At 31.5% G+C, this 27,656-nt stretch overlaps 1 protein-coding gene and 1 long non-coding RNA gene across 5 annotated transcripts; both read left to right on the top strand.

The window, feature by feature from the left end:
- The first annotated feature begins 454 nt into the window (after positions 1–454).
- On the top strand, positions 455–25,686 carry LOC135126082 (receptor-type tyrosine-protein phosphatase F-like). 2 transcript variants are annotated; one of them, XM_064051878.1, is made up of 31 exons: positions 456–566; positions 622–800; positions 1,023–1,178; positions 1,235–1,539; positions 1,592–1,796; positions 1,857–2,032; positions 19,508–19,646; positions 19,710–19,949; positions 20,008–20,139; positions 20,204–20,337; positions 20,387–20,582; positions 20,637–20,701; positions 20,762–20,936; positions 20,995–21,113; positions 21,170–21,680; positions 21,734–21,966; positions 22,024–22,093; positions 22,147–22,355; positions 22,413–22,987; positions 23,103–23,155; positions 23,313–23,395; positions 23,446–23,559; positions 23,642–23,725; positions 23,774–23,908; positions 23,959–24,096; positions 24,145–24,275; positions 24,328–24,671; positions 24,719–25,050; positions 25,104–25,246; positions 25,300–25,435; positions 25,533–25,686. In XM_064051878.1, exons 1-31 carry the CDS (start codon positions 553–555, stop codon positions 25,602–25,604), a joined length of 5,598 nt encoding a protein of 1,865 aa, XP_063907948.1. In that variant the 5' UTR covers positions 456–552; the 3' UTR covers positions 25,605–25,686. The 2 variants fall into 2 exon arrangements, with proteins under 2 accessions (XP_063907949.1, XP_063907948.1); XM_064051879.1 differs by lacking the exon at positions 23,959–24,096 and having other exon boundaries at positions 455–566.
- On the top strand, positions 14,640–18,652 carry LOC135126080 (uncharacterized). 3 transcript variants are annotated; one of them, XR_010280002.1, is made up of 3 exons: positions 14,662–17,343; positions 17,394–17,532; positions 17,584–18,652. It is a non-coding gene; the product is annotated as an uncharacterized LOC135126080 (long non-coding RNA). The 3 variants fall into 3 exon arrangements; XR_010280001.1 differs by having other exon boundaries at positions 14,692–17,343; positions 17,394–18,021; positions 18,072–18,652; XR_010279999.1 differs by having other exon boundaries at positions 14,640–17,343; positions 17,394–18,652.
- Positions 25,687–27,656: the final 1,970 nt, after the last annotated feature.

The raw sequence follows: 27,656 nt of genomic DNA, 5'->3' as shown, positions 1-27,656 counted from the left end.
CCCTAGACCAAATACTGGGAAGATAAATAAGATTTCGTAACCTGGAGAAAATTGCGGATAATTTTTTTTTTTATTTTCAAATAAAATCGATTTCAGGAAGATGAACTCAGTCGTTTTAACTAGGCTAACCTGTTACCATCTCATCCTCGTATAATGAAATGACACTGAACTACCCTTGAGGGAAAGTTTTATTTTTCGACACCTCGTGTGTTATTTTTAAATTTTTTGCATTTCGTTCCACCTTAACAAAAAATTTGGTTGCTTGACCCACAAGAACAAATTTGAAAGCTCGGTGGGTTAAAAAAAGTCCTTTTAATATTAACGGGACTCGGTTTTATTAAAACACTCCGCTGCGCGTCGTGCTTCAAAATTAAAGCCTCGCCTGTAAAATGTTACCTACCGCACTCATAATGTAAATAACTGTTACGGTAACACGATAATCTGGGATAAGTGTTGTTATCAGTTCACCAGGATATCTCAAACGGGCAAATTAATATTAATTTTTTCAGTGGAATGTGCTAAACAGCGTGTGTGTGATTACTGGGTTTAAATATGTGGACAAAAAGGTTGGTCCTGTTGTAAGTTTTCATAAAAATTAATGAGAGCGTTGCACTGTTTTAGAGTTTTATATGGTTTAGTGGTTCTTTATATGACGATATCGATTTGTCAGAGCAGTTACTTTTTGGCGAGGAAAAGGTCGAAAAACCACAACAACTTCTTCGACTATTGCTTTTGTGTAACGAACAGTTCTTTTGCATTAAGTTGGATTCAAGAAGATATTACAGAGAAACTTGACTATGGTAGCTCAAAACAAAGAGATATGAGATATTATTTTTGGGGTTTCAAGAGAACATTTGTAGCTTAAAGAAATACTTGAGTATACGACAAAATATGCTAATATTGCTTAGACCAGACGTTACATTTAAAATACGCTATCAAAGTTTTATTTAATATTTTTTAAGTGACCACCCCTTTATATATATATATTGTTTATATGGTATATTAAACACGTTTTATTGTAGTTTCAAAATATATACCAGAACAAGCAGATGGCGAAAGGAATTATGACATCAAAGACGACGAAATTACCAGAAAATATTTCATGAAAGACCCTTGGCGGCTGCAGACTTCGATGCAGTCCAACTTTAACCACCCAATTTTAGACGAAAGATGGGAAGGTATTCCAAAATAATACATTCAAACAAAAAATATTTTATTATTTTTGCAAATGCAGCCATGAACGTGATAAAAACGGAATACGTGGAACGAAGTTTTGAAAAAGTAAAATACCAACACTTTCAAAACATAGTTCTAAAGAAAGAGAGCTTCGACATTCCCCTGTCCATCAGAATCGAAAAAGAGGGTCACATATTTCTTTGCGACGGTGAATATCCACCGATCTCCCGTTGCTACTGGTTTATGCTACAATCCTTTAGTGGAATGGGCAGTGCAATACGAAAATGCGAAAAAGGACACATCCCTTCAGAACCTGGAAAATTGCCTCAAACATCTTGCAACGATCAAGGAGTATACAAAATCGTATGTATTTCAAATTTTTTATTTTTCTTACACTTGCATCGTTTATGTTTAGCATACCATTGTCCCTACTTTTCTCTCTAACAAAATGTGGTCACATTTTGTTTTGTCTAAACACAGAAATGTACTGAAATTTAGTCAGTTTAGTGATCAAAAAGAAAAACTAATAATGGAATGGAAAGATTATGATATTCCCATAGATGTTACACATATTATAGTCCACAGCAAAGAAAACAGTGGTCTATGGAAGATTCATAACTGTAAGTTATGGAAAAATAAGTCAGTGCTTACATAGAAGACTAATACTTACATATTTTCAGTTGAGTTTCTTTATGCGGATGCTGCAAGTAGCGATGTTAATTTAGGGCCTCCTATATTTAGTACAGATACATTTGTATGCATTTCAATGTACGTCACGATGTGCCCTTCTTGTAAATTGGTACTATCTTTAGAGGATGGGCAACATGTTTTAAAAACGGAAGAATTCGAACTCAAAGTACGTATTTAGGACGTAAACAGATTAGAGTAACTTTTCCTTTATTCTTTTGTTTCGTGACTTTCCTTGCTTATAATAAAGTCTTCTTTTATACATATGCAGTATCGGACTTAACTTAAGCAAGTTTTTAAACTTTTATTACATTTTAAAACAAAATGATCAAAGTGAAAAATCAATGAGTGATTTGACAAAATGTAGCAGTAAGTAACTTTTCGAACTGTACTGCTTATTGTCAAATTTTAAGAAAAATATTTGAAAAACCAATATATATATATATATATATATATATATATATGTTAATGATAACTTTCGACCTCAAATTCTCTCACGTATATATACTTTTGGGCTCAAATTGGAAGTTTCGGCCTCGCCGTAGCTTTTGAGGCCGAAGTGACTCACACATTCAACGTAACATTTGGACTCACGCACATCCAGTGACATCTTTTAACAGTAATTTTAACAATTTTGGTTTGAGAAAAGATTGTTAAGTATAAAAGTTGGTTGCATAGATGATTTACTTAACAAAGCTAATATTATGACTAGGTTTTATATAAATACGAGAAGTTGTTTGAAGGTAGTAATTTCCAGAAGAATGTTGGAAATTTATCTAAAATTAAAGAAAATATAAAGCAACTGAAAACAATTGGACAGTAGAAGAGCCAAAAATTCAGAAAGAAGTTAGAGAGTACAGAATGTAAGAAGCGGAAAGTTGAGGACATGGAATGAAGACAGGGAAATTTGGATGAAAAATTTTACAAAGAGAGTTGGAATTAACTGAGCAAGGAAGCATAAAGAGAAGGGGTGGTAATTATAAAAAAAAATAGAGAGGGAATGGAAAAGAAAAGCGGGGAGGACAAATGGGGTTTAAAATTGCTTGTTTGAAATATTGCATTATTAAGAAAAATAAACAGAATTTATTTAATGAGTACATAAAATTTTGATTTTGTGTGATTAACAGAAACATGGATACTAAAGAGTAAGGGGAATAAATTGAACAAGGAAAAAGGAAAAGTTGAGGGTGAAGCAAGTGGGGGATCCATAACAGGGGTGACAAAAGATATAAAACAAATCGAAGAGCGGGTAAGAGAAGTGGAACGCATAGTGGAAAGAAAGATAAAAGAAAAAAAGAATTTGCATATTGTATTGCATTGGAATTAAAAAAAATTTGAAGAAAAAAATTTAAGAAAAAATTGATGAGTCTAACGAAGAATTTCTTCTGATAGGAGATGGTTTTAACGCCAAAATAGGCAACAAAAGCAGGGAATATAGCGGAGAACGCACAGAAAAATCTAAAGATAAAATTTTAAATAAAGACAGAAAATTTCTATGGAAATTAATTGAAGAAAGAGTTTGGTAGTCTTGAATGGGGTGAAGGAGGGGGATGAAGATAAAGAATTTACCTGTATATGTAACCCAGTAGCTGATGAAGAAGCCGAAACATTTAAATTAGGAGAAAGAATTGATTCCGACCACATGCTATAAGAAGTAAAATTGAGGGATAGAAGTAGAAAAGTCGGAGTCACAAATAAGGAAGTAGATAAAAAGGAGAAGGGAACTGAGCATTATAAAAGATGTTGGAAATTGAATTCAAAAGAAGTAAGCTAAAATAAAATAGAAGAATTAAAAACAACAACTGAAAAAGCAGCAATAAGAAAAGGATTTATAACGAAGAAAGCAGAAAAGAGAAACAAATGGCGGGTTAATAGATGCAGAGATTTAAAAACATAAGAAAAAAAATGTTTACGAAGGTGTAAAAAGGGAAAGATAAAAAAGAAGAGTACTGTCCAGCAAGAAATAATAACAGGTCGGTGTGAAGAAAAAAAAGAAGAGATTCCGAAAGAAGAAATAAAATAAAAGCCATAAAATCAGAGCAAGAACCAAAATAAGGAAAAACAAAAACATGATCAGTGAAGAAATGCTAATAATACAATGGAAGTACCATTTCATGAAACTAATGAGTGGAAATGAGAGTATTGTAGCGCAAAAGAGTTAAACCGAGAATGCTGAGAGAGAAAGAATGGCCGAACATTACAGTGGAAAAAATATGGAAACAAGTTGGAGGGTCGAAAAGAGGGAAAAGACCAGGGAGGAATGGATTGGTAAATGATGTATGGACGTTTAGAACGGATGATTTGATTGAAAGACTGTGTGAAATAATGAATGAGATGTGGAAAAGTAAAGGTCTCCTTGAAAGTGGCGACAAGGACAAATACGTCCAATGGCGAGTATAAAGGAACCTAGGTACAATGGGGGTTATACTCGTCTAAAGATAATATCAGAAACAACGCCAAGGTACCTAGAGAGAGAAAGAACGAAGGAGAAAAAGTAATTGCTAGACAGAGGGGTGGACATGAAGAAAGAAACAATAACTTTTGCTTAAGCGAAAGCAGAAGAATATATAGGATGTGTGGAGAAGTGCAAGAGACTTTAGAATACATGCTACAAGACTAGGGCGAAATTAAAGAAAAAAGGAAAGTATAACAGAAATATTGAATGAAGATGGAAGAGAAGCTGGGTGGATGAAAGGAGTGGAAAAGAGCGGAGTAAGGCTGGGGCAAAGGGGATGCGATAAAGGAAGTAAATTGTAAAATCCTTGATTGTTGACCATTATTATTGCTATACCACACCAAAATAGTATAAACAAAAATAAATAATTGGCAGAGTGGTGAACTATCTAGCCTAAAATTATTTTCATCTTTTGTACAATTCGGCCTCACAGAATCGTAGAAAACAACTTTCAAACTTACAACCCAAGCTAAAATTAACTTAATAGCAGTTATTTTAATAACAAATAAGAGAAATAAACCTACAAGAAAAAGTCATAATTGTGTTATTAATTATGAAGTAACTATTAAAAAAATCTAAAGATTGTGATGCCAAAAGTTACTTTAAATCAAATAATGTCTTTCATCCATAGAAACTTTTGGCCTCATAATTACATGACGAATAACTTTCGGACTCATGTGCTAACATACATTAAAGTACAAGGTACATGAATAAATCTAAAATCGGAAACCCAAAATTTGGTCAAATCGAGGCAATAAAATTCATGTGAACCAATATTCGGTGCTATATATTCAGGCACACCCCCAAGTGTAAAGATTCAGATTTTTTCCATAAAACGGAACATTTTCTATAAGGTTAAGACAAAATTACGACTGTGAATGGTAGAAGTATCTGTAGACGCATTCATAAAAATATTTTTTATTCAAAGTTAAAGTGATAATTTCAATTTTTTAAATACTTGCTACTTAGCCAAATATAAAGGAAGATAGGTCCAAAGTTGCTATAAATGAGCTAATTATTTTAATATGTTTGTTTCCATATTAGCGTGGGTATAAATTTGGGTTAGGTAGTTCTGCAATCAACCAATTATTTATTTTTATTTATACTATTTTGGTGATACCAGTTTCAGGGTTCATCCCCTTTCTCAGCCACCTCGTCAGTAAACCTATGACACTTTAAAAAAGTCAATATTTGGTTAGATTTTTAGACTTATTAGTGTTAATATTATCTGGAAATTGATGTGCCGTTTTTTGATCCTAAAATACTTGATTTTTGACCATTATTCTTGCTATACCACACGAAAATAGTATAAATAAAAATAAATAATTGGCTGAATGTTGAACTATCTAACCTAAAATTATTTTCATCTTTTGTAGACTTTGGCCTCACAGAATCGTAGAGAACAACTTTCAAACTTACAACCCAAGCTAAAATTAACTTAATAGCAGTTATTTTAATAACAAATAAGAGAAATAAACCTACAAGAAAAAGTCATAATTGTGTTATTAATTATGAAGTAACTATTAAAAAACTCTAAAGATTGTGATGCCAAAAGTTACTTTAAATCAAATAATGGCTTTCATCCATAGAAACTTTTGGCCTCATAATTACATGACGAATAACTTTCGGACTCATGTGCTAACATACATTAAAGTACAAGGTACATGAATAAATCTAAAATCGGAAAACCAAAATTTGGTCAAATCGAGGCAGTAAAATTCATGTGAATCAATATTCGGTGCTATATATTCAGGCACACCCCCAAGTGTAAATATTCAGATTTTTTCCATAATACGAAACATTTTGTATGAAGTTAAGACAAAATTAGACTGTGAATGGTAGAAGAATCTGTAGACGCATTCATAAAAATATTTTTTTATTCAAAGTTAAAGTGATAATTTAAATTTTTTAAGTACTTGCTACTTAGACAAATATAAAATACGAGAGTTCGAAAGTTGCTATAAATGAGCTAATTAATTTGATATGTGTGTTTCCATATTAGCGCGGGTATAAAGTTGGGTTAGGTAGTTCTGCAATCAACCAATTATTTATTTTTATTTATACTATTTTGGTGATACCAGTTTCAGGGTTCATCCCCTTTCTCAGCCACCTCGTCAGTAAACTTATAACACTTTAAAAAAGTCAATATTTGGTTAGATTTTTAGACTTATTAGTGTTAATATTATCTGGAAATTGATGTGCCGTTTTTTGATCCTAAAATACTTGATTTTTGACCATTATTCTTGCTATACCACACGAAAATAGTATAAATAAAAATAAATAATTGGCTGAATGTTGAACTATCTAACCTAAAATTATTTTCATCTTTTGTAGACTTTGGCCTCACAGAATCGTAGAGAACAACTTTGAAACTTACAACCCAAGCAAAAATTAACTTAATAGCAGTTATTTTAATAACAAATAAGAGAAATAAACCTACAAGAAAAAGTCATAATTGTGTTATTAATTATGAAGTAACTATTAAAAAAATCTAAAGATTGTGATGCCAAAAGTTACTTTAAATCAAATAATGGCTTTCATCCATAGAAACTTTTGGCCTCATAATTACATGACCAATGACTTTCGGACTCATGTGCTAACATACATTAAAGTATAAGGTACATGAATAAATCTAAAATCGGAAACCCAAAATTTGGTCAAATCGAGGCAGTAAAATTCATGTGAATCAATATTCGGTGCTATATATTCAGGCACACCCCCAAGTGTAAATATTCAGATTTTTTCCATAATACGAAACATTTTGTATGAAGTTAAGACAAAATTAGACTGTGAATGGTAGAAGAATCTGTAGACGCATTCATAAAAATATTTTTTTATTCAAAGTTAAAGTGATAATTTAAATTTTTTAAGTACTTGATACTTAGACAAATATAAAATACGAGAGTTCGAAAGTTGCTATAAATGAGCTAATTATTTTGATATGTGTGTTTCCATATTAGCGCGGGTATAAAGTTGGGTTAGGTAGTTCTGCAATCAACCAATTATTTATTTTTATTTATACTATTTTGGTGATACCAGTTTCAGGGTTCATCCCCTTTCTCAGCCACCTCGTCAGTAAACTTATAACACTTTAAAAAAGTCAATATTTGGTTAGATTTTTAGACTTATTAGTGTTAATATTATCTGGAAATTGATGTGCCGTTTTTTGATCCTAAAATACTTGATTTTTGACCATTATTCTTGCTATACCACACGAAAATAGTATAAATAAAAATAAATAATTGGCTGAATGTTGAACTATCTAACCTAAAATTATTTTCATCTTTTGTAGACTTTGGCCTCACAGAATCGTAGAGAACAACTTTGAAACTTACAACCCAAGCTAAAATTAACTTAATAGCAGTTATTTTAATAACAAATAAGAGAAATAAACCTACAAGAAAAAGTCATAATTGTGTTATTAATTATGAAGTAACTATTAAAAAAATCTAAAAATTGTGATGCCAAAAGTTACTTTAAATCAAATAATGGTTTTCATCCATAGAAACTTTTGGCCTCATAATTACATGACGAATAACTTTCGGACTCATGTGCTAACATACATTAAAGTACAAGGTACATGAATAAATCTAAAATCGGAAACCCAAAATTTGGTCAAATCGAGGCAGTAAAATTCATGTGAATCAATATTCGGTGCTATATATTCAGGCACACCCCCAAGTGTAAATATTCAGATTTTTTCCATAATACGAAACATTTTGTATGAAGTTAGTACAAAATTAGACTGTGAATGGTAGAAGAATCTGTAGACGCATTCATAAAAATATTTTTTATTCAAAGTTAAAGTGATAATTTAAATTTTTTAAGTACTTGCTACTTAGACAAATATAAAATACGAGAGTTCGAAAGTTGCTATAAATGAGCTAATTATTTTGATATGTGTGTTTCCATATTAGAGTGGGTATAAAGTTGGGTTAGGTAGTTCTGCAATCAACCAATTATTTATTTTTTTTTATACTATTTTGGTGATACCAGTTTCAGGGTTCATCCCCTTTTTCAGCCACCTCGTCAGTAAACTTATAACACTTTAAAAAAGTCAATATTTGGTTAGATTTTTAGACTTATTAGTGTTAATATTATCTGGAAATTGATGTGCCGTTTTTTGATCCTAAAATACTTGATTTTTGACCATTATTCTTGCTATACCACACGAAAATAGTATAAATAAAAATAAATAATTGGCTGAATGTTGAACTATCTAACCTAAAATTATTTTCATCTTTTGTAGACTTTGGCCTCACAGAATCGTAGAGAACAACTTTCAAACTTACAACCCAAGCTAAAATTAACTTAATAGCAGTTATTTTAATAACAAATAAGAGAAATAAACCTACAAGAAAAAGTCATAATTGTGTTATTAATTATGAAGTAACTATTAAAAAACTCTAAAGATTGTGATGCCAAAAGTTACTTTAAATCAAATAATGGCTTTCATCCATAGAAACTTTTGGCCTCATAATTACATGACGAATAACTTTCGGACTCATGTGCTAACATACATTAAAGTACAAGGTACATGAATAAATCTAAAATCGGAAAACCAAAATTTGGTCAAATCGAGGCAGTAAAATTCATGTGAATCAATATTCGGTGCTATATATTCAGGCACACCCCCAAGTGTAAATATTCAGATTTTTTCCATAATACGAAACATTTTGTATGAAGTTAAGACAAAATTAGACTGTGAATGGTAGAAGAATCTGTAGACGCATTCATAAAAATATTTTTTTATTCAAAGTTAAAGTGATAATTTAAATTTTTTAAGTACTTGCTACTTAGACAAATATAAAATACGAGAGTTCGAAAGTTGCTATAAATGAGCTAATTAATTTGATATGTGTGTTTCCATATTAGCGCGGGTATAAAGTTGGGTTAGGTAGTTCTGCAATCAACCAATTATTTATTTTTATTTATACTATTTTGGTGATACCAGTTTCAGGGTTCATCCCCTTTCTCAGCCACCTCGTCAGTAAACTTATAACACTTTAAAAAAGTCAATATTTGGTTAGATTTTTAGACTTATTAGTGTTAATATTATCTGGAAATTGATGTGCCGTTTTTTGATCCTAAAATACTTGATTTTTGACCATTATTCTTGCTATACCACACGAAAATAGTATAAATAAAAATAAATAATTGGCTGAATGTTGAACTATCTAACCTAAAATTATTTTCATCTTTTGTAGACTTTGGCCTCACAGAATCGTAGAGAACAACTTTGAAACTTACAACCCAAGCTAAAATTAACTTAATAGCAGTTATTTTAATAACAAATAAGAGAAATAAACCTACAAGAAAAAGTCATAATTGTGTTATTAATTATGAAGTAACTATTAAAAAAATCTAAAAATTGTGATGCCAAAAGTTACTTTAAATCAAATAATGGTTTTCATCCATAGAAACTTTTGGCCTCATAATTACATGACGAATAACTTTCGGACTCATGTGCTAACATACATTAAAGTACAAGGTACATGAATAAATCTAAAATCGGAAACCCAAAATTTGGTCAAATCGAGGCAGTAAAATTCATGTGAATCAATATTCGGTGCTATATATTCAGGCACACCCCCAAGTGTAAATATTCAGATTTTTTCCATAATACGAAACATTTTGTATGAAGTTAGTACAAAATTAGACTGTGAATGGTAGAAGAATCTGTAGACGCATTCATAAAAATATTTTTTATTCAAAGTTAAAGTGATAATTTAAATTTTTTAAGTACTTGCTACTTAGACAAATATAAAATACGAGAGTTCGAAAGTTGCTATAAATGAGCTAATTATTTTGATATGTGTGTTTCCATATTAGAGTGGGTATAAAGTTGGGTTAGGTAGTTCTGCAATCAACCAATTATTTATTTTTTTTTATACTATTTTGGTGATACCAGTTTCAGGGTTCATCCCCTTTTTCAGCCACCTCGTCAGTAAACTTATAACACTTTAAAAAAGTCAATATTTGGTTAGATTTTTAGACTTATTAGTGTTAATATTATCTGGAAATTGATGTGCCGTTTTTTGATCCTAAAATACTTGATTTTTGACCATTATTCTTGCTATACCACACGAAAATATTATAAATAAAAATAAATAATTGGCTGAATGTTGAACTATCTAACCTAAAATTATTTTCATCTTTTGTAGACTTTGGCCTCACAGAATCGTAGAGAACAACTTTCAAACTTACAACCCAAGCTAAAATTAGCTTAATAGCAGTTATTTTAATAACAAATAAGAGAAATAAACCTACAAGAAAAAGTCATAATTGTGTTGTTAATTATGAAGTAACTATTAAAAAAATCTAAAGATTGTGATGCCAAAAGTTACTTTAAATCAAATAATGGCTTTCATCCATAGAAACTTTTGGCCTCATAATTACATGACGAATAACTTTCGGACTCATGTGCTAACATACATTAAAGTTCAAGGTACATGAATAAATCTAAAATCGGAAACCCAAAATTTGGTCAAATCGAGGCAGTAAAATTCATGTGAATCAATATTCGGTGCTATATATTCAGGCACACCCCCAAGTGTAAAGATTCAGATTTTTTCCATAATACGAAACATTTTGTATGAAGTTAAGACAAAATTAGACTATGAATGGTAGAAGAATCTGTAGACGCATTCATAAAAATATTTTTTTATTCAAAGTTAAAGTGATAATTTAAATTTTTTAAGTACTTGATACTTAGACAAATATAAAATACGAGAGTTCGAAAGTTGCTATAAATGAGCTAATTATTTTGATATGTGTGTTTCCATATTAGCGCGGGTATAAAGTTGGGTTAGGTAGTTCTGCAATCAACCAATTATTTATTTTTATTTATACTATTTTGGTGATACCAGTTTCAGGGTTCATCCCCTTTCTCAGCCACCTCGTCAGTAAACTTATAACACTTTAAAAAAGTCAATATTTGGTTAGATTTTTAGACTTATTAGTGTTAATATTATCTGGAAATTGATGTGCCGTTTTTTGATCCTAAAATACTTGATTTTTGACCATTATTCTTGCTATACCACACGAAAATAGTATAAATAAAAATAAATAATTGGCTGAATGTTGAACTATCTAACCTAAAATTATTTTCATCTTTTGTAGACTTTGGCCTCACAGAATCGTAGAGAACAACTTTGAAACTTACAACCCAAGCTAAAATTAACTTAATAGCAGTTATTTTAGTAACAAATAAGAGAAATAAACCAACAAGAAAAAGTCATAATTGTGTTATTAATTATTAGGTAACTATTAAAAAAATCTAAAGATTGTGATGCCAAAAGTTATTTTAAATCAAATAATGGCTTTCATCCATAGAAACTTTTGGCCTCATAATTACATGACCAATGACTTTCGGACTCATGTGCTAACATACATTAAAGTATAAGGTACATGAATAAATCTAAAATCGGAAACCCAAAATTTGGTCAAATCGAGGCAGTAAAATTCATGTGAATCAATATTCGGTGCTATATATTCAGGCACACCCCAAGTGTAAATATTCAGATTTTTTCCATAATACGAAACATTTTGAATGAAGTTAAGACAAAATTAGACTGTGAATGGTAGAAGAATCTGTAGACGCATTCATAAAAATATTTTTTTATTCAAAGTTAAAGTGATAATTTAAATTTTTTAAGTACTTGCTACTTCGACAAATATAAAATACGAGAGTTCGAAAGTTGCTATAAATGAGCTAATTATTTTGATATGTGTGTTTCCATATTAGAGTGGGTATAAAGTTGGGTTAGGTAGTTCTGCAATCAACCAATTATTTATTTTTATTTATACTATTTTGGTGATACCAGTTTCAGGGTTCATCCTCTTTCTCAGCCACCTCGTCAGTAAACTTATAACACTTTAAAAAAGTCAATATTTGGTTAGATTTTTAGACTTATTAGTGTTAATATTATCTGGAAATTGATGTGCCGTTTTTTGATCCTAAAATACTTGATTTTTGACCATTATTCTTGATATACCACACGAAAATAGTATAAATAAAAATAAATAATTGGCTGAATGTTGAACTATCTAACCTAAAATTATTTTCATCTTTTGTAGACTTTGGCCTCACAGAATCGTAGAGAACAACTTTGAAACTTACAACCCAAGCTAAAATTAACTTAATAGCAGTTATTTTAATAACAAATAAGAGAAATAAACCTACAAGAAAAAGTCATAATTGTGTTATTAATTATGAAGTAACTATTAAAAAAATCTAAAAATTGTGATGCCAAAAGTTACTTTAAATCAAATAATGGTTTTCATCCATAGAAACTTTTGGCCTCATAATTACATGACGAATAACTTTCGGACTCATGTGCTAACATACATTAAAGTACAAGGTACATGAATAAATCTAAAATCGGAAACCCAAAATTTGGTCAAATCGAGGCAGTAAAATTCATGTGAATCAATATTCGGTGCTATATATTCAGGCACACCCCCAAGTGTAAATATTCAGATTTTTTCCATAATACGAAACATTTTGTATGAAGTTAGTACAAAATTAGACTGTGAATGGTAGAAGAATCTGTAGACGCATTCATAAAAATATTTTTTTATTCAAAGTTAAAGTGATAATTTAAATTTTTTAAGTACTTGCTACTTAGACAAATATAAAATACGAGAGTTCGAAAGTTGCTATAAATGAGCTAATTATTTTGATATGTGTGTTTCCATATTAGCGCGGGTATAAAGTTGGGTTAGGTAGTTCTGCAATCAACCAATTATTTATTTTTATTTATACTATTTTGTTGATACCAGTTTCAGGGTTCATCCCCTTTCTCAGCCACCTCGTCAGTAAACTTATAACACTTTAAAAAAGTCAATATTTGGTTAGATTTTTAGACTTATTAGTGTTAATATTATCTGGAAATTGATGTGCCGTTTTTTGATCCTAAAATACTTGATTTTTGACCATTATTCTTGATATACCACACGAAAATAGTATAAATAAAAATAAATAATTGGCTGAATGTTGAACTATCTAACCTAAAATTATTTTCATCTTTTGTAGACTTTGGCCTCACAGAATCGTAGAGAACAACTTTCAAACTTACAACCCAAGCTAAAATTAACTTAACAGCAGTTATTTTAATAACAAATAAGAGGAATAAACCTACAAGAAAAAGTCATAATTGTGTTATTAATTATGAAGTAACTATTAAAAAAATCTAAAGATTGTAATGCCAAAAGTTACTTTAAATCAAATAATGGCTTTCATCCATAGAAACTTTTGGCCTCATAATTACATGACCAATGACTTTCGGACTCATGTGCTAACATACATTAAAGTACAAGGTACATGAATAAATCTAAAATCGGAAACCCAAAATTTGGTCAAATCGAGGCAGTAAAATTCATGTGAATCAATATTCGGTGCTATATATTCAGGCACACCCCCAAGTGTAAATATTCAGATTTTTTCCATAAAACGAAACATTTTCTATAAGGTTAAGACAAAATTACGACTGTGAATGGTAGAAGTATCTGTAGACGCATTCATAAAAATTTTTTTTATTCAAAGTTAAAGTGATTATTAAAATTTTTTAAATACTTGCTACTTAGCCAAATATAAAGGACGACAGGTCCAAAGTTGCTATAAATGAGCTAATTATTTTGAAATGTTTGTTTCCATATTAGCGTGGGTATAAAGTTGGGTTATGTAGTTCTGCAATCAACCAATTATTTATTTTTATTAATACTATTTTGGTGATACCAGTTTCAGGGTTCATCCCCTTCCTCAGCCACCTCTTCAGTAAACCTATAACACTTTAAAAAAGTCAATATTTGGTTAAATTTTTAGACTTATTAGTGTTAATATTATCAGGAATTTGATCTGCCGTTTTTTGAGCCTAAAATACTTGATTGTTGACCATTATTCTTGCTATACCACACGAAAATAGTATAAATAAAAATAAATAATTGACAGAGTGGTGAACTATCTAACCTAAAATTATTTTCATCTTTTGTAGACTTTGGCCTCACAGAATCGTAGAAAACAACTTTCAAACTTACAACCCAAGCTAAAATTAACTTAATAGCAGTTATTTTAATAACAGATAAGAGAAATAAACCTAAAAGAAAAAGTCATAATTGTGTTATTAATTGTGAAGTAACTATTAAAAAAATCTAAAGATTGTGATGCCAAAAGTTACTTTAAATCAAATAATGGCTTTCATCCATAGAAACTCTTGGCCTCATAATTTCGGACTCATGTGCTAACATATCTTAAAATACTAGGAACATGATTAAATCTAAAATCGGAAACCCAAAATTTGGTCAAATCGAGGCAGTAAAATTCATGTGAGGCAATATTCGGTGCTATATATTCAGGCACACCCCCAAGTGTAAAGATTCAGATTTTTTCCATAAGACGAAACATTTTCTATGAGGTTAAGACAAATATTGGTGGATTGAGAAATAAATCTAAGAAATAAATTCATAATGATGTTGTTAAGTGTAAAATACCTATGAAAAAAGATCTAAAGACTGTGATGCCAAAAGTTACTTTAAGTCAAATAATAGTTTTCATCCATAGCAACATTTAGCCTCATAATTGCATGTTAGGTAACTTTCGGACTCGTGCGCTTCGTATATGTGAAAACAGGTAATTAACCCATCATTCCGGGCACAATTTTGTTTTTGGAACGAAGTACTAGATTAATAAATTTAAAATTGGAAACCCGAAATTTCAACACAAGCCGGTGAAATTCATGAGGTGTATTATTTCACGATATGGATTCGTAAAATTTAAGGCACAATCTCAACATTCAAATTGTAATTGATAGACTCCGGCTTTATCTAGTTAAGTAATTTTATCTTTGTTGTTCAGTAACTGATTTCTGGTTGAATTAATTTTTATAAATGAAATATTAACATTTTTATTCACTCTATTTAGTATGTTTTTAATTTTGTAAGATAATGTTTCAATAAAATCCAGAAAATAATATCTACCTATGTCTTCCTTAGTATCATGGTCCGTTTTGAACAACGAGCAACATTGTTTTTTTTTTAATTTTGTATCTTATTTTGTCAATTAGATTGTGGATTAATTTTACTTTAAAGTCATTATTTATTGCAATTTGTTTTATGGACTGAAGTTCTTTATTATAGTTTTCATGGTTTAGATTAGAATTGAACAATATTTCAATTAAAGATGCAAAAGTTGATATTTTATGAATCCATAGGTGGTTGGAAGAATTGCAAATAATGTTGTCTGTGTCTGTTTTATTGGCCCAATATCTTACAAAATTAAAAACATTCTTGGAGAAATATTAAACACGAGAGGCCAAAAGTTGCTATAAACGAAGTCATTCTTTTCATCTTTAGTACACTTTGACCCCATATGGATTCATACAAAACAACTTTCAGGCTCACAGTCCAAGGGGACATTAAATTAGTAACCCTTGTTTTAAGAATACCAAATCGTCTTTCAAATATCGGCGGATTGAGAAATTAATAAATCAAAGGGACATATTTATAATTATGTTGTTTACTGTGGAGTATCTACGAAAAAAATCCAAAGACTGTGATTCCAAAAGTTAATTTAAATCAAATAATAGTTTTTATCCATAGCAACATTTGGGTTCATAATTACTGCTCCATTAAAATATTAAACTGGTTTTTCAAATTTCGCTTGTTTCTTGGATAAAATAATATAAAATACGAGAGGCCAAAAATTGCTACAAATGTAATTAATGATTATAAAAGAGTATAAGTAATTATTTTCATCTTTAGTACACTTTTGTCACACAAATTCATACAAAACAACTTTCAGGTTCACAACTCAAGCTAAAGTTAAATTAATTGTCGTTGTTTTAAGATTATCAAATTGTGATTCAAATACCGGAAGAAAGAAAAACAAATCTAAGAAACAATTTCATGGTGATACTATTAACTGTAAAGTACCCATGAAAAAAATCTAAAGAATGCGATATCAAAAGTTACTTTATATCAAATAATACATTTCATGCATAGTAACATTTGATCTTATAATTACATGTTTCGGAATAATGAGCTTCATATCTATCATTTCAAGTACAATTTTTGTTTTTGGAAATGAAATTCCAAGTGATTAGAAAATAAAACAGAAGCTCAAAAATGTATGGAAACGATGCATGACGTTCCAAGATATTAATTCCTAAAATTTAAAGCACACCCTTAAGCAAATATCCAGATTGGCTCCATAAGTAGAAAAATAATTTAAGAGATTAACAAAAACTTGTACTGCTAATTGTAGAAGTGCCTGTACACACAACCATAAAAGTAAATTTCTTACTCCAACTTAAACTGGTATTTTAAAATTGACATGTACGCCTTTCTTGGAGAAATATAAAAAGAGAGGTTAAAAGCTGCTAAAAAATAGTAATGTTTCTTTTTTCGAAATCGCGCAGTAATGTGCTTTTTCTATGTTCAAAAATCGGCACAGAAATTAAATGCGGTGTTGTCATATTAGTATTATCTACCTCCACAATTACATTTTACAAGGTTATAAATTGTTTTTCGGTTTAGCAGTAATTCTATACTCTTTGATAACCCTTTTTATTAGTTATTAGAAACACATCCGGTTTATTAATTTTATAAATATAATTTATTAACTAAATTTGCGCGTAATCTCGCAACGTCGCAACCTTGCATGGCAACAGCGGATTTCTTGAAGTGCAGCGACATTCTATGGCAGCGAACAATGTGTATCCACATAACCTGTAATAAGTTTTTGTTCGGTGCAGAAACAACCATGGAAAACATTATATGGAGAATATCTCATTTTGCATACGAGTATTTCGCTGAAAAAGAAAATTCTGTGAAATCAACATTTTGGGCTACATAGTCGTTGTTAAAGTCAACTCTGTTAATATAAAACAGCATAGATATAATCTAAGTACACCAAGTTCTCAAGCAAAAAATATAGGTTATGTTTCCCAGAAATCAAATATATTTACAAGAGAAAACTTACGAAAATTTTTAACAGAGGCCCGTGATTAATGTACCTAATGTCAAAGGTAATCTCAAAGAAGGTCAATCACATTGTCTATAAAACATAATGTTTTAGGTATATTTTTTATTCGAAGTTGTAGGAGTATGCGGAAAGGAAGAATTTGAACAATTTTCTTGTATCTACATAACCTATAATAAGCTTTTATTATTATTACAGAACAGATTATTAGCTTACATGCCCATTTTAAATGAAAGTATGAAGCATACCTCTTATTTTTCGGCACTTTTAATATTTTTGCTTGCAGAAAGATCTGCAGCAATTGCAAAATAGAGATGGATAGCAATAATAACAAGCAGTTTACATGCATTCGACCGAACTTGCAAAAACTGGCAGATAATATATCAAATTTATTACCTAAAAACTCAGCCACAGTTTATGAAAAGCGGTATGAATTTTTTTTTTTTTGCGCAGAAACAACCATGCAAAATATATGGAGAACACCTCATTGCATACGAGTATTTCGCTGAAAAAGCAAATTCTGTGAAATCTTTAACACTTTGGGCTGCATAGTCGTAGTTAAAGTCAACTCTGTTAATAAAAAACAGCATAGATATATCTAAGTACACCAAGTTTTCAAGCAAAAAATATAGGTTACATTGCCAAGAAATCAAATATATTTACAAGAGAAGACTTACCAAAATTTTTAACAGAAGCCCGTGATTAAATGTACACGATGTTAAAGGTGATCTCAAACAAGGTCAATCACATTGTCTATAAATCATTATGTTTTAGGTTTATTTTTTATTAGAAGTTGTAGGAGCATGTGGAATGGATAAATTGAAAAATAATGACGGCATTCAAGACAAAAACGATACGCTAATAATTAAAATTCCAACGTCTAAAACTGGCAAAGCACGAGAATTTACAAATATGTGTAAAAATATTTATCCAATTGAAATATAGTAAAAATACCTAATTTTAAGACCGCACCATACACCAGACAAATCATTATTTATACATTACATTTGGATAGTGAATGCAGCAGCTGCTGCATTGTACAAATATACCTGCAAACACACTGTAACAAATTATGCAGACACCTCTTTTGACTAAAAGATATATATTTAACTTTATCCATACGTTGTCAACTTTGTTAATAATTGCAATCTCTAACTTCATAAGAAATATGAATAATCTACTTTGGTGTTTTATAGTAGTATTAAATGTTCATAGAATATAATTGCACTTACTACGAAGTAAGCTTTCCTAGTTTTAAGTTGTTTTCTTTTCTCTTTGATTATCTTAATTTCTTCAGCCTCTATGTGGCTGTTTTAATTCCAAAAAATTGTTTCTGAATAAACTGATTCATACCACTTTTTCTTTCTTTTACTCGAAAACAGTTTAAACTATAACTCCAAATATTTACCTACTTTACAACGTGTCAAGCATTCGGTTGTTGTAAATGATGCAACCATAAATACAAATTTGAACACTGATATGACAGGTTTGAGGCTAGGATGTGGTTTTCATATACTCCCATTACTTGTTGCCTAAATCTGGCGCGAGGCCAAAAGTTATTATTGACGTATATATATATATATATTGTATATACTGCTACATGATGATAACTTTATAGGCTATAACAAAAAAGTTACTAATTTTAGATCGCACTGACGGTTCAAAAGTATTAATGTAATTCGTATCTCCCAAAACATATTGGCCACCTATTGTATTATCTGGACTGATAGTACTGCACTATTATGTCAAACCAATGGTTATATTTTTAACTTTAGACGTCTTGCACCAAATCTAATGATACCTTGCTTTCTCAGCTCGCATTAAATACAGTTCCCGTCATAACTTTTTGGACATCTATGTCTCATTTGTCATAAATGTAAACCGACCCTTAGTACTTACTAACCTTATTTTTCGTTTTGCTTTGATAATCCTTCACAAAGTGTGACGATTTATAAAGATTATCAAGAACAGAAAATCTTACTTAAGAGTGCTGCAATTTGCCGGTAAGACGTACCACCTTCTACCAACGATATTATTCTGACTTTACAGCTTATAGGTGGCATTTCAAACAAGATGACTTTAAGAAAATCAGTAACAGTTAAGCTTAAACTACAATGACTTTTTGACACTGACGGATATTTGATGTCCAAGAAGTTATGACGGGAAGAGTATGCTAAAATGCAGAACTGATTGCCCACAAAACAATTTAGCACGCAGGTTGGGACCAAATTAAAATTATGACTGAAAACGCCAACACTTCAAACGCAATAAGGTTATTAGTATCTACTAAAAGTTCAGACCCAAAACCTTATTGGGCGATCGATAAAGTCAGATTATGTCAAAGAAAAGGTAAAAATCAAACAACCAGAATTGTATAAGATAATGATTATTAACTAATATACTTATTATTAGAATTTCGAATGCTGAAATCACGAACGTGGGCATCGTGTCAATTGATATCTGATTCTGAACAAGTTACTGATGTTAAGGGCCAATCTCAACCCAACCTTAACAGCAAGTGTCCAGAAGATACGATTGGGGAATTTTGTGTACCATGTCTCTGGATGTCTATAACGTGTTATAACTTAAAAGTTTGCAAAGAGCGGAAGTGCGTTTGTTCCTCTGGTTACTTAGGTTCAGATTGTTATCAATGTAACAATAAATATTACAACAATATTTCCCCAATATTAATATCGGTTAATGATTTTAGTTTGTCCACGCAAGACTTACGGTCATGGGTGTCAAAAACAATGTACAAACTGCAAGTATGACTGTAACGGGGTGACCGGAACGTGTCCTGGTGGATGTCGTGAAAACTACTATGGTGAAAAATGCGATATACGTATGTTAAAATAAAATGCACAGGAATAAAAATAAATAACCTTCTTTCTCTCTCGATATAACAGCACCAGCAACATTTGCGAATCCTCCAGAAATAACTGAAATCTCGTATACAGAAGCTACCGTCAGAGTCTCAAATTTCCAACTTGAAAATTCTGTATCTTACCCCATAGCACAATATTACACAGTGCAATACAAAGTTGTAATTTTAGTTTTTAAAATATTGATCTGAAAACTCAATTTTTTAGACGGCCGAAGCTTCGGATATCAACTGGAGAAACGTGGGTGATCGATACCACAAATTCAACACCACTGGAATTTTTAAAATTCTTAATTTGACATTAGGAACACAGTATCTTGTTCAAAGTGTTATTATGGAACCAAACGGAAAGTGGAATATTAATGATCATTTAAAAGTTAATAACTTTGCAACAAGATGCGACGGTAAGTACTTTTTTTGTTATCGCAATGTTTTGAAGTACGCAATTAATTTTGTAGAAATTTCCGAGGATGATATTAATATTGAAACATCCAAGACTACTGCAAGAATATATTTATCGGAGGTAAGTACTTCAGGTTTATAGGAATCATTACAAAGTGAAAATAATTATTTTATTCGTAAGGGTACTACACTTACTTGTAAATCGCATTTCATAACGTTAGATGAAGAAGGTGCTGCTGGTTTTTCAAACAGGAGCGGTACTTTTTTGACTAATTTGCTGCCCTATAAAAGTTACAAGGTTATAGTTAGAGGCATACAGAAAACATACGAAAAAAAATTTGCAACCGACGAAAAAGGTATTAAAATCGTATTAGTTTATTATGTGATTATTTTCAGTTTGAAAATTAATTTTAGCACCCACTGTTGTTTTGAGTCTTACGGGCACCGCTGCGTCCGCTACGACTGTAGATTTAAAATGGACCGAACCGTTGTCCATAAATGGTGTTTTTAAACACTATGTTGTGGAATACCAAGTAAATATTTAGTTTGATAAATAATCAGATAAGACGTTCAGAAACACAATTTTCAGCATGTGTCTTACGGAGGTTGTAATTTTTCTTCTGTTGAATCGACAACGAAATTTCGTCGAGAAACAGAAAATACTTCCATAACAATTACCGAACTGATTCCTTATTCAACATACGAATTTACTGTGTTTGCTTTAAACACAAAATTCAGTGGACCACCGTTTTCTAAAATAACAACAACAGCTAGTTCTGAGGAGATCCAACCAGAAGAATTACTCAACTTCGTCGGCTTAAACACAACGCATGATAGTGTAAACATCGTACTGTCTGAAATAAAATGTGAAAACATTCGAGGCCCACTTACAGTTGAAATAAAGACCACATGTATCAGCGAATGGTGTCAAAATAAGCATACACAACGTAAAATCGATATTAAAACACTCCCCAAGACTGGCATCATTGAAGTTATGAATCTACAATCCTATTCAGAATATGATCTAGAAGTTCAGCTATGTCGCGTAAATGGAAATTGTAGTGCACCACAAAAGAAAAAATTCGAAACAAAGACAACAGGTAACTTACAAATTTTATAAAATATTATGATAAAATCTAGTCATTTTTAACAGTGTCGAAGTCCGTCTCGAATTTACTTGTCTACACCAAAAATGCGTCGTCCGTTTCGTTAAGGTGGAAACCGCCTTATCCACCTACTGGTGTTTTAAAGAACTACAAAATTAATTATTTTAGTTATCGTAAAAAAGTGGAAGAGGAAGTGCAAATTAGACGGTGTAAGCTGTGGCCTGAGCTTCATTGTGCAATATTAAATGACTTACCATCAAATGCAGATCTTACAATTAAAGTAAGCAGTATTGAAGTACCCAAAACAGTTACCTACATTTTATTCTGACGGTTCCAGGTTTATGCAATAAACAATGCTGTGGAGGATTATAGTCCACCCAAAGAAATTCAAACCTACGTCAAAACTGGTACCAAAATTATGTCATGTACAAATTCTGTTTTCCTAATGAACACTTCGTAGAGAAATCCAAGCCTCCGTATAACTTAATGCTTAACTGGACTACAAAAAACGACATTCAGGTAGTATGGAAACATCCAAATGAAACAAATGGTGAGGTATCTTACTTTGGAATTCAAGTCATTGATTCGACTACTGACCAAAAGGAAATAATTGATGAACAAAAGGTAAACGTGTCGCGAGAAACATACAATTTGACTTATCACTACCTGGTAGGTACAACTCTATATCGAAGTACAACTTTCATTGAATTTATGTGTTCACAAAAGTTTGACGGTTCACTACTCTCTCCAACAACCGAATACACAGTAGCGGTCTATGCATTTAACGGGGAAGATGGAGATTCAGCACAACAGATGACAACGAGTCCACTTGACGTCCCAAAGTTATCAGACGACCCCGAATTCGTCATTTCAAATGGTTTACTTAAAATTTTGGTTTTACCGAACAAAGTCCGGGGATATACCCACACCTACCAACTCTTAGTTCTAAGATCAGACAAACAAAGCAATCTCGAACTATATCCTAGCTTACAAGAGTATGAACTGAAAAACTTGAAAGTCATTGTGGAGTGTGACCTTTCACAGATACCAGAAACGTTAGAAATATATGTTGGAAGTCTTCAACAGCAGCCCAGTTGCAAGGACAAGGATAATTCTTCTCTGAAGGCAGAAATTACTGGCAACATCACGATCGTTTTGCAAAATTTTTTCAAAAATGAGAGTAGGACTACCATATACACGTATAACCCAGTGGAGAAGATGAAGCGAGTCGTTGTAAATCCTAACTACTATTGGCCGCCTGTGCTATTAATTCTAGTACTGGTAGTGATATTCTTTGTATTGTAAGTATTTTTGATTTTAAGTTAATAAGTTTGCTTGGCAAAGTTTGTAAAATTTGAGTTCAAAAGTGAACCAAGCAAATCAGTTTTTCTTAGCTTTTGTATACTATTTTTATAGTAAATGGTACACAAAGAAGGATGTCGGATTTTCATGGAGAAATCATACATCAGGTAAGAGAAAAATAAAACAGTTATAAAATTTACAACAAGAGTAACTTGACAAAACTAAATTATTGTTTCTAGACTTTTTCTTACAGTACCTACAGTTAGCTCCAGTTTGTTTTTCATTTTTTATACTTACATTAATCTTCTATTTCTTTGTTCTTAGACAGTAGAGCAGATCGTCAAACAATCGAGTTACCTTTAGTGTACACAAAACAAAATAGACAAAAATGCAAGAAATCTCAACATGTAAGTTGTTTTAAATGACGATCAGATCTACCCACAATTAACACTTTCAGATAAAAGCAGTTAGTGGAAACCCAGACCATCTTTCAAAAATCATTGGACGTAAAAATTTCCAAAATTATACTAAAATGTCTCTCGACAATCACGATTTGAAGCAACAACATGAGGTACATTTCGAAATTAATATAGCATAATCAACAAATTATCTAAAGTTTTTCTTTAATCTGGCGTCAACCACTTTTATTATAGGCAATTCTAGAATTCATTTGCACCTACGAGACTGTTCAAGTTACGACAGACTCCGTCGAATATGTCGACATGATTTATATTAGCGTAAAGATGATTTGCTTTCATTTTCAAAATCTACCAAAATTTTTGTAGGGTCTTCAAATTAATAAAACTTACGCTGTCACCAAAATACCGACTTCTAATGAGTACGACGCATTTTGGGAAACAATATGGACGGAGAATATTCGCTACATTGTATTGTTTGAAAACAACCACACAAACGACAGAGTGAGATTTATAAAATAACATCACAAACACACTGAATTTAATAATTACAGTCCGACGTTAAACTATACTGGCCCACCGAAGGCAAAAACGTCTATGGTGATGTCACCGTACAGTTTACTACGTCGGATGATCATCACTTGTTTAACCACAATAAATTTAGCATACAATTTAAAAACAAATCTCGACAGGTTATTACCCGGAAATTCGATTATTTTCGTTCACTCTTAATGTTCTAGATCGAGCAACTACATTTCCGCCTAGAGTCAGACGACGGATTTTATTTACTCTCCCTTAATTACGTAAACTTTTTCCAAAAAATGAGCAAAATTCCTCATTCTTGCGAATCACCGATTCTGGTCCACAGCAGGTTTGTTATAAATTGCGCTTAAAGTGTTCTTTAAGAAAATTTTGGATTACAGTTCAGGAATGAGAGGGGTTGGTTTCGTTCTGCTTTGTGACATGTCTTTGAGGACAGCCACGAAAGACGGAGCAGTAGATGTGATGGCAAATCTCAAAAACCTCACACAGTACACTTCGGAGTTGATGGTGGATTTCGACCACTACGTAGCGGCTCACACCGTCATCGCGGACTGTCTTCGTTACATTGACACGACCATAAAATGCAACGAGTTCGACGTTAACAAAGAAAAACTTTTCGACGAGGCTGAAATCCAGGAGCATCTTTATTATCTGCAGGATACTGAGTGGTTAGATCGAATAAAATACGATGACGATGAGCGCTTCACTCAAGCGATCCGTCCAGGTACGTCGAGTGTAACATAATTGTAAATTTTAACTATTTCTTTTCAGAAAGTGCAGACGAATTGCTCCCCGCTCCTTGCACTTCTGGAGACGCTGATTCTTTCTTGAAACGGTTCAAGATTGTCAAAGTTTACGGTTTTAAAACTCAGAAAAATTTTATAGTGTTGCATGAACCTAAAGCGAGACCCTTGTGCGACCTTTTCAATCTAGTACAAGATGAAAGTGTGGCAGCAATTGTGACTCTTAACAACGAGATTTTCTTGTGGCCTAACGAAAACCACCCCGTGATAGAAATAAACGCAGACGTCAAATTAGAGCATCAAATGACAAGAAACTTGAAAAGTTGCGATTGGATAACTGTGAAAGTGACCACTGCAACTGTAAATATGGAAGATCACCCGTTTCAAGGTTAAGTGATTTTTTTCTGTTGTAGGCAACACAAATTGTTGAAGTTATATCTTTGAAGAACTGGCTGACGCCGACACCATCTTTGCCAAAGGCTCAGAATTTCATAAATTTTGTTGGCGAATCTAACGAGATTTGTAAAAACGTCGAAATTGTGCTGATTACTGACTGGTAGGTAAAAGGAAAGTGGTTTAGGGTTTACGTTTTAGTGTTTTTCGTTTTAGGGGAAACGTAACTACGTCTGGTTTATATATTACTCTTACGTGTATCATTCAAAAGATCAAAACCAAGGGCGTGTGCGATATTTGTGGCAGTGTTAGAATGCTTCGACGTCACTTTGAGAATTTTGTTGTGAACAAAGTACGTATAAATTATTATAATTATAAAAATTAAAAAAAATGTTTTTTGTATTCTTTTGTTTTAACTAAACAACTAATGTGTTTTTTTTTTGTTGCAGAGGCATTACATGTTTTTAGTAGAAGCGGCCCACAACTACCTGAAAGAATTTAATTTATATGAAATGAGATAATGTAATTATTATATCTGTAAGAAAATTATAAATGTTTTTAAAAAATAAAACTAAGCAATTCATTGCGATAAAAAGAAACAAATTTATTGCCGTTAAACATCACAGTAAATGTTGAAAATTTTCATCATTCTCTTCTAGGCACATGTTGGCTGTCTTTTTAATTTCAAAAATGTTCTGTAACATCCTTTCGTCGATACTTTGGACCCGTTGTTCAATTGTTCAATTCTGCTCAAGTTGTCTCAGGTCATTTCCCAGATACTTAAAATCATCCACGAGAGCTCTTTTTGTTGGCACTGCCAGTTCGAACAAGTCTGTTGTTTACATCTCTAATGTGAGCCTTTAACGATGTTTCTTGAATTATTAAATCACGATGTTTTGCCAGATATTCTTGTTTACAAGCGGTTACAGAATGCACCCATTCTTCGTTTAAGACGTCCCATTGCGACAACAAGACATAACGATGAAAGTGTCTTGTTCAACAGAATAAACCATTTTCATAGTCTTCGCTTCGTAGCACAAAAATAAAATTTTCGTACGCAACCACCAAGAGTTCTGAAAATGACTGTAAATCGCAATTGAAAAACATTAAAACAATAAAAACGGCGAGTTTAAATGACAGGTTACAAATGACATTAGACATCAATGTGACAAGTGAGAACTGTCATAATGATGCATAATCACGGGCATAATTTCAGCGAGGCGGAATTTTTGAAATCCATGGCCAACTACGCCCTTAGAATCATTTATAAAAGTCAGCCTGTATTAAAGACAAAAGTATTTTACAAACTGCCTTTTTTTAAACTACGAGTAGTTGTAGTTTTGATATTTGTTCCGATTTTTGCACATTTTCACATCAATTTAAATTACTCTTATTTGGAAAGATTAGGCATAATTTGAGGGTTGCCTGAAAACAATTTTTTTTTGTAATCTCAATGCAAAAATTATAAAAAAAAATCAGCACGAAATCGTAAACCTCAGAAAATTTCGTATATGAATGGTCAGTTTATGAATAAAGTTGGTAGACAGTCGGGAAGAAAAATTTGAATTTTTGATTTTTGGTTCAAGGATTTTGAAGACACTTTTAAATAATAAAGGATACCTGCAGAAATGCTATTTACGCAAGTTTTTGTCCAACAGAATATTTGAGAAATGAAGAAAATTTTAGTTAGAAAAGCGAAATGTCAAGAAAATATTTTGACGTTCTTTTTCGCTGCAAATATTTTAACGCAACGCCTACTGGAAAATTGTTTAAAGCAGCGTACTCGATACTAAGTTACAATTTCGTAGGGTTTGAATTTGAAAGATTAGTAGGTATAAGTTAAAAATAGGTCAGATAAAAAATTTAAATCATTATTTGAGCGTTAGGGCATTTTAAAGGGGGCGGTTTTATTAAAGCACTCCGCTGCGCGTCGGCCCTCAAAATTAAAACTTCGCTTGCAAAATTTCACCTACCACACTCATAATGTAAATAACTATTCTTATTGATTTTTGAGTCAAGGATTTTGAAGACATGTTTACATGAACGAATGTATTTTAAAAGAGATTACAGACAACCTGATTAGATAAATTATAATCTTTTACCACCAAATCCTATACCAAATATTGGGGATTAACACAATTTCGTAACCTTGAAAAAATTGCGGATAATTTTTTTTTTTTCATTTTCAAATAAAATCGATTTCAGAAAGATAAACTCAGTCGTTTTAACTAGGCTAACCTGTTACCATGTCATCCTCGTATATTGTTATGACTCTTAACTGCCCCTAGAGGAAAATTTTAATTTTTCGTGTGTTATTTTTAATGTGATGCATTGCACTTTGTTCCACCTAACAGAAAATTTGGTTGCTCGATCCACAAGAACAAATTTGAAAACTTGGTGGCTTAAAAAAAATCGTTTAAATATTAATTTTGTTTAAGATGATAAGTTATTTTTTGGCTCCCCGATCTGCAAAGAGATCATTCATAAGTGTCTGATGTATCCAGTAACTGCGATTTTACAGTGATTCATTGATTAATCACATCGCGGTGAGGTAAAATAACTCGGAATTTTTT

The sequence above is a fragment of the Zophobas morio genome, unplaced genomic scaffold, assembly GCF_036711695.1.
Source record: "Zophobas morio isolate AGI-343-1 ecotype UQ-CSIRO unplaced genomic scaffold, CSIRO_AGI_Zmor_V1 ptg000010l, whole genome shotgun sequence".
NCBI lineage: Eukaryota > Metazoa > Arthropoda > Insecta > Coleoptera > Tenebrionidae > Zophobas > Zophobas morio.
Note: the sequence above shows the minus strand (reverse complement) of the source record. Positions and strands in the feature narration are given on the sequence as shown.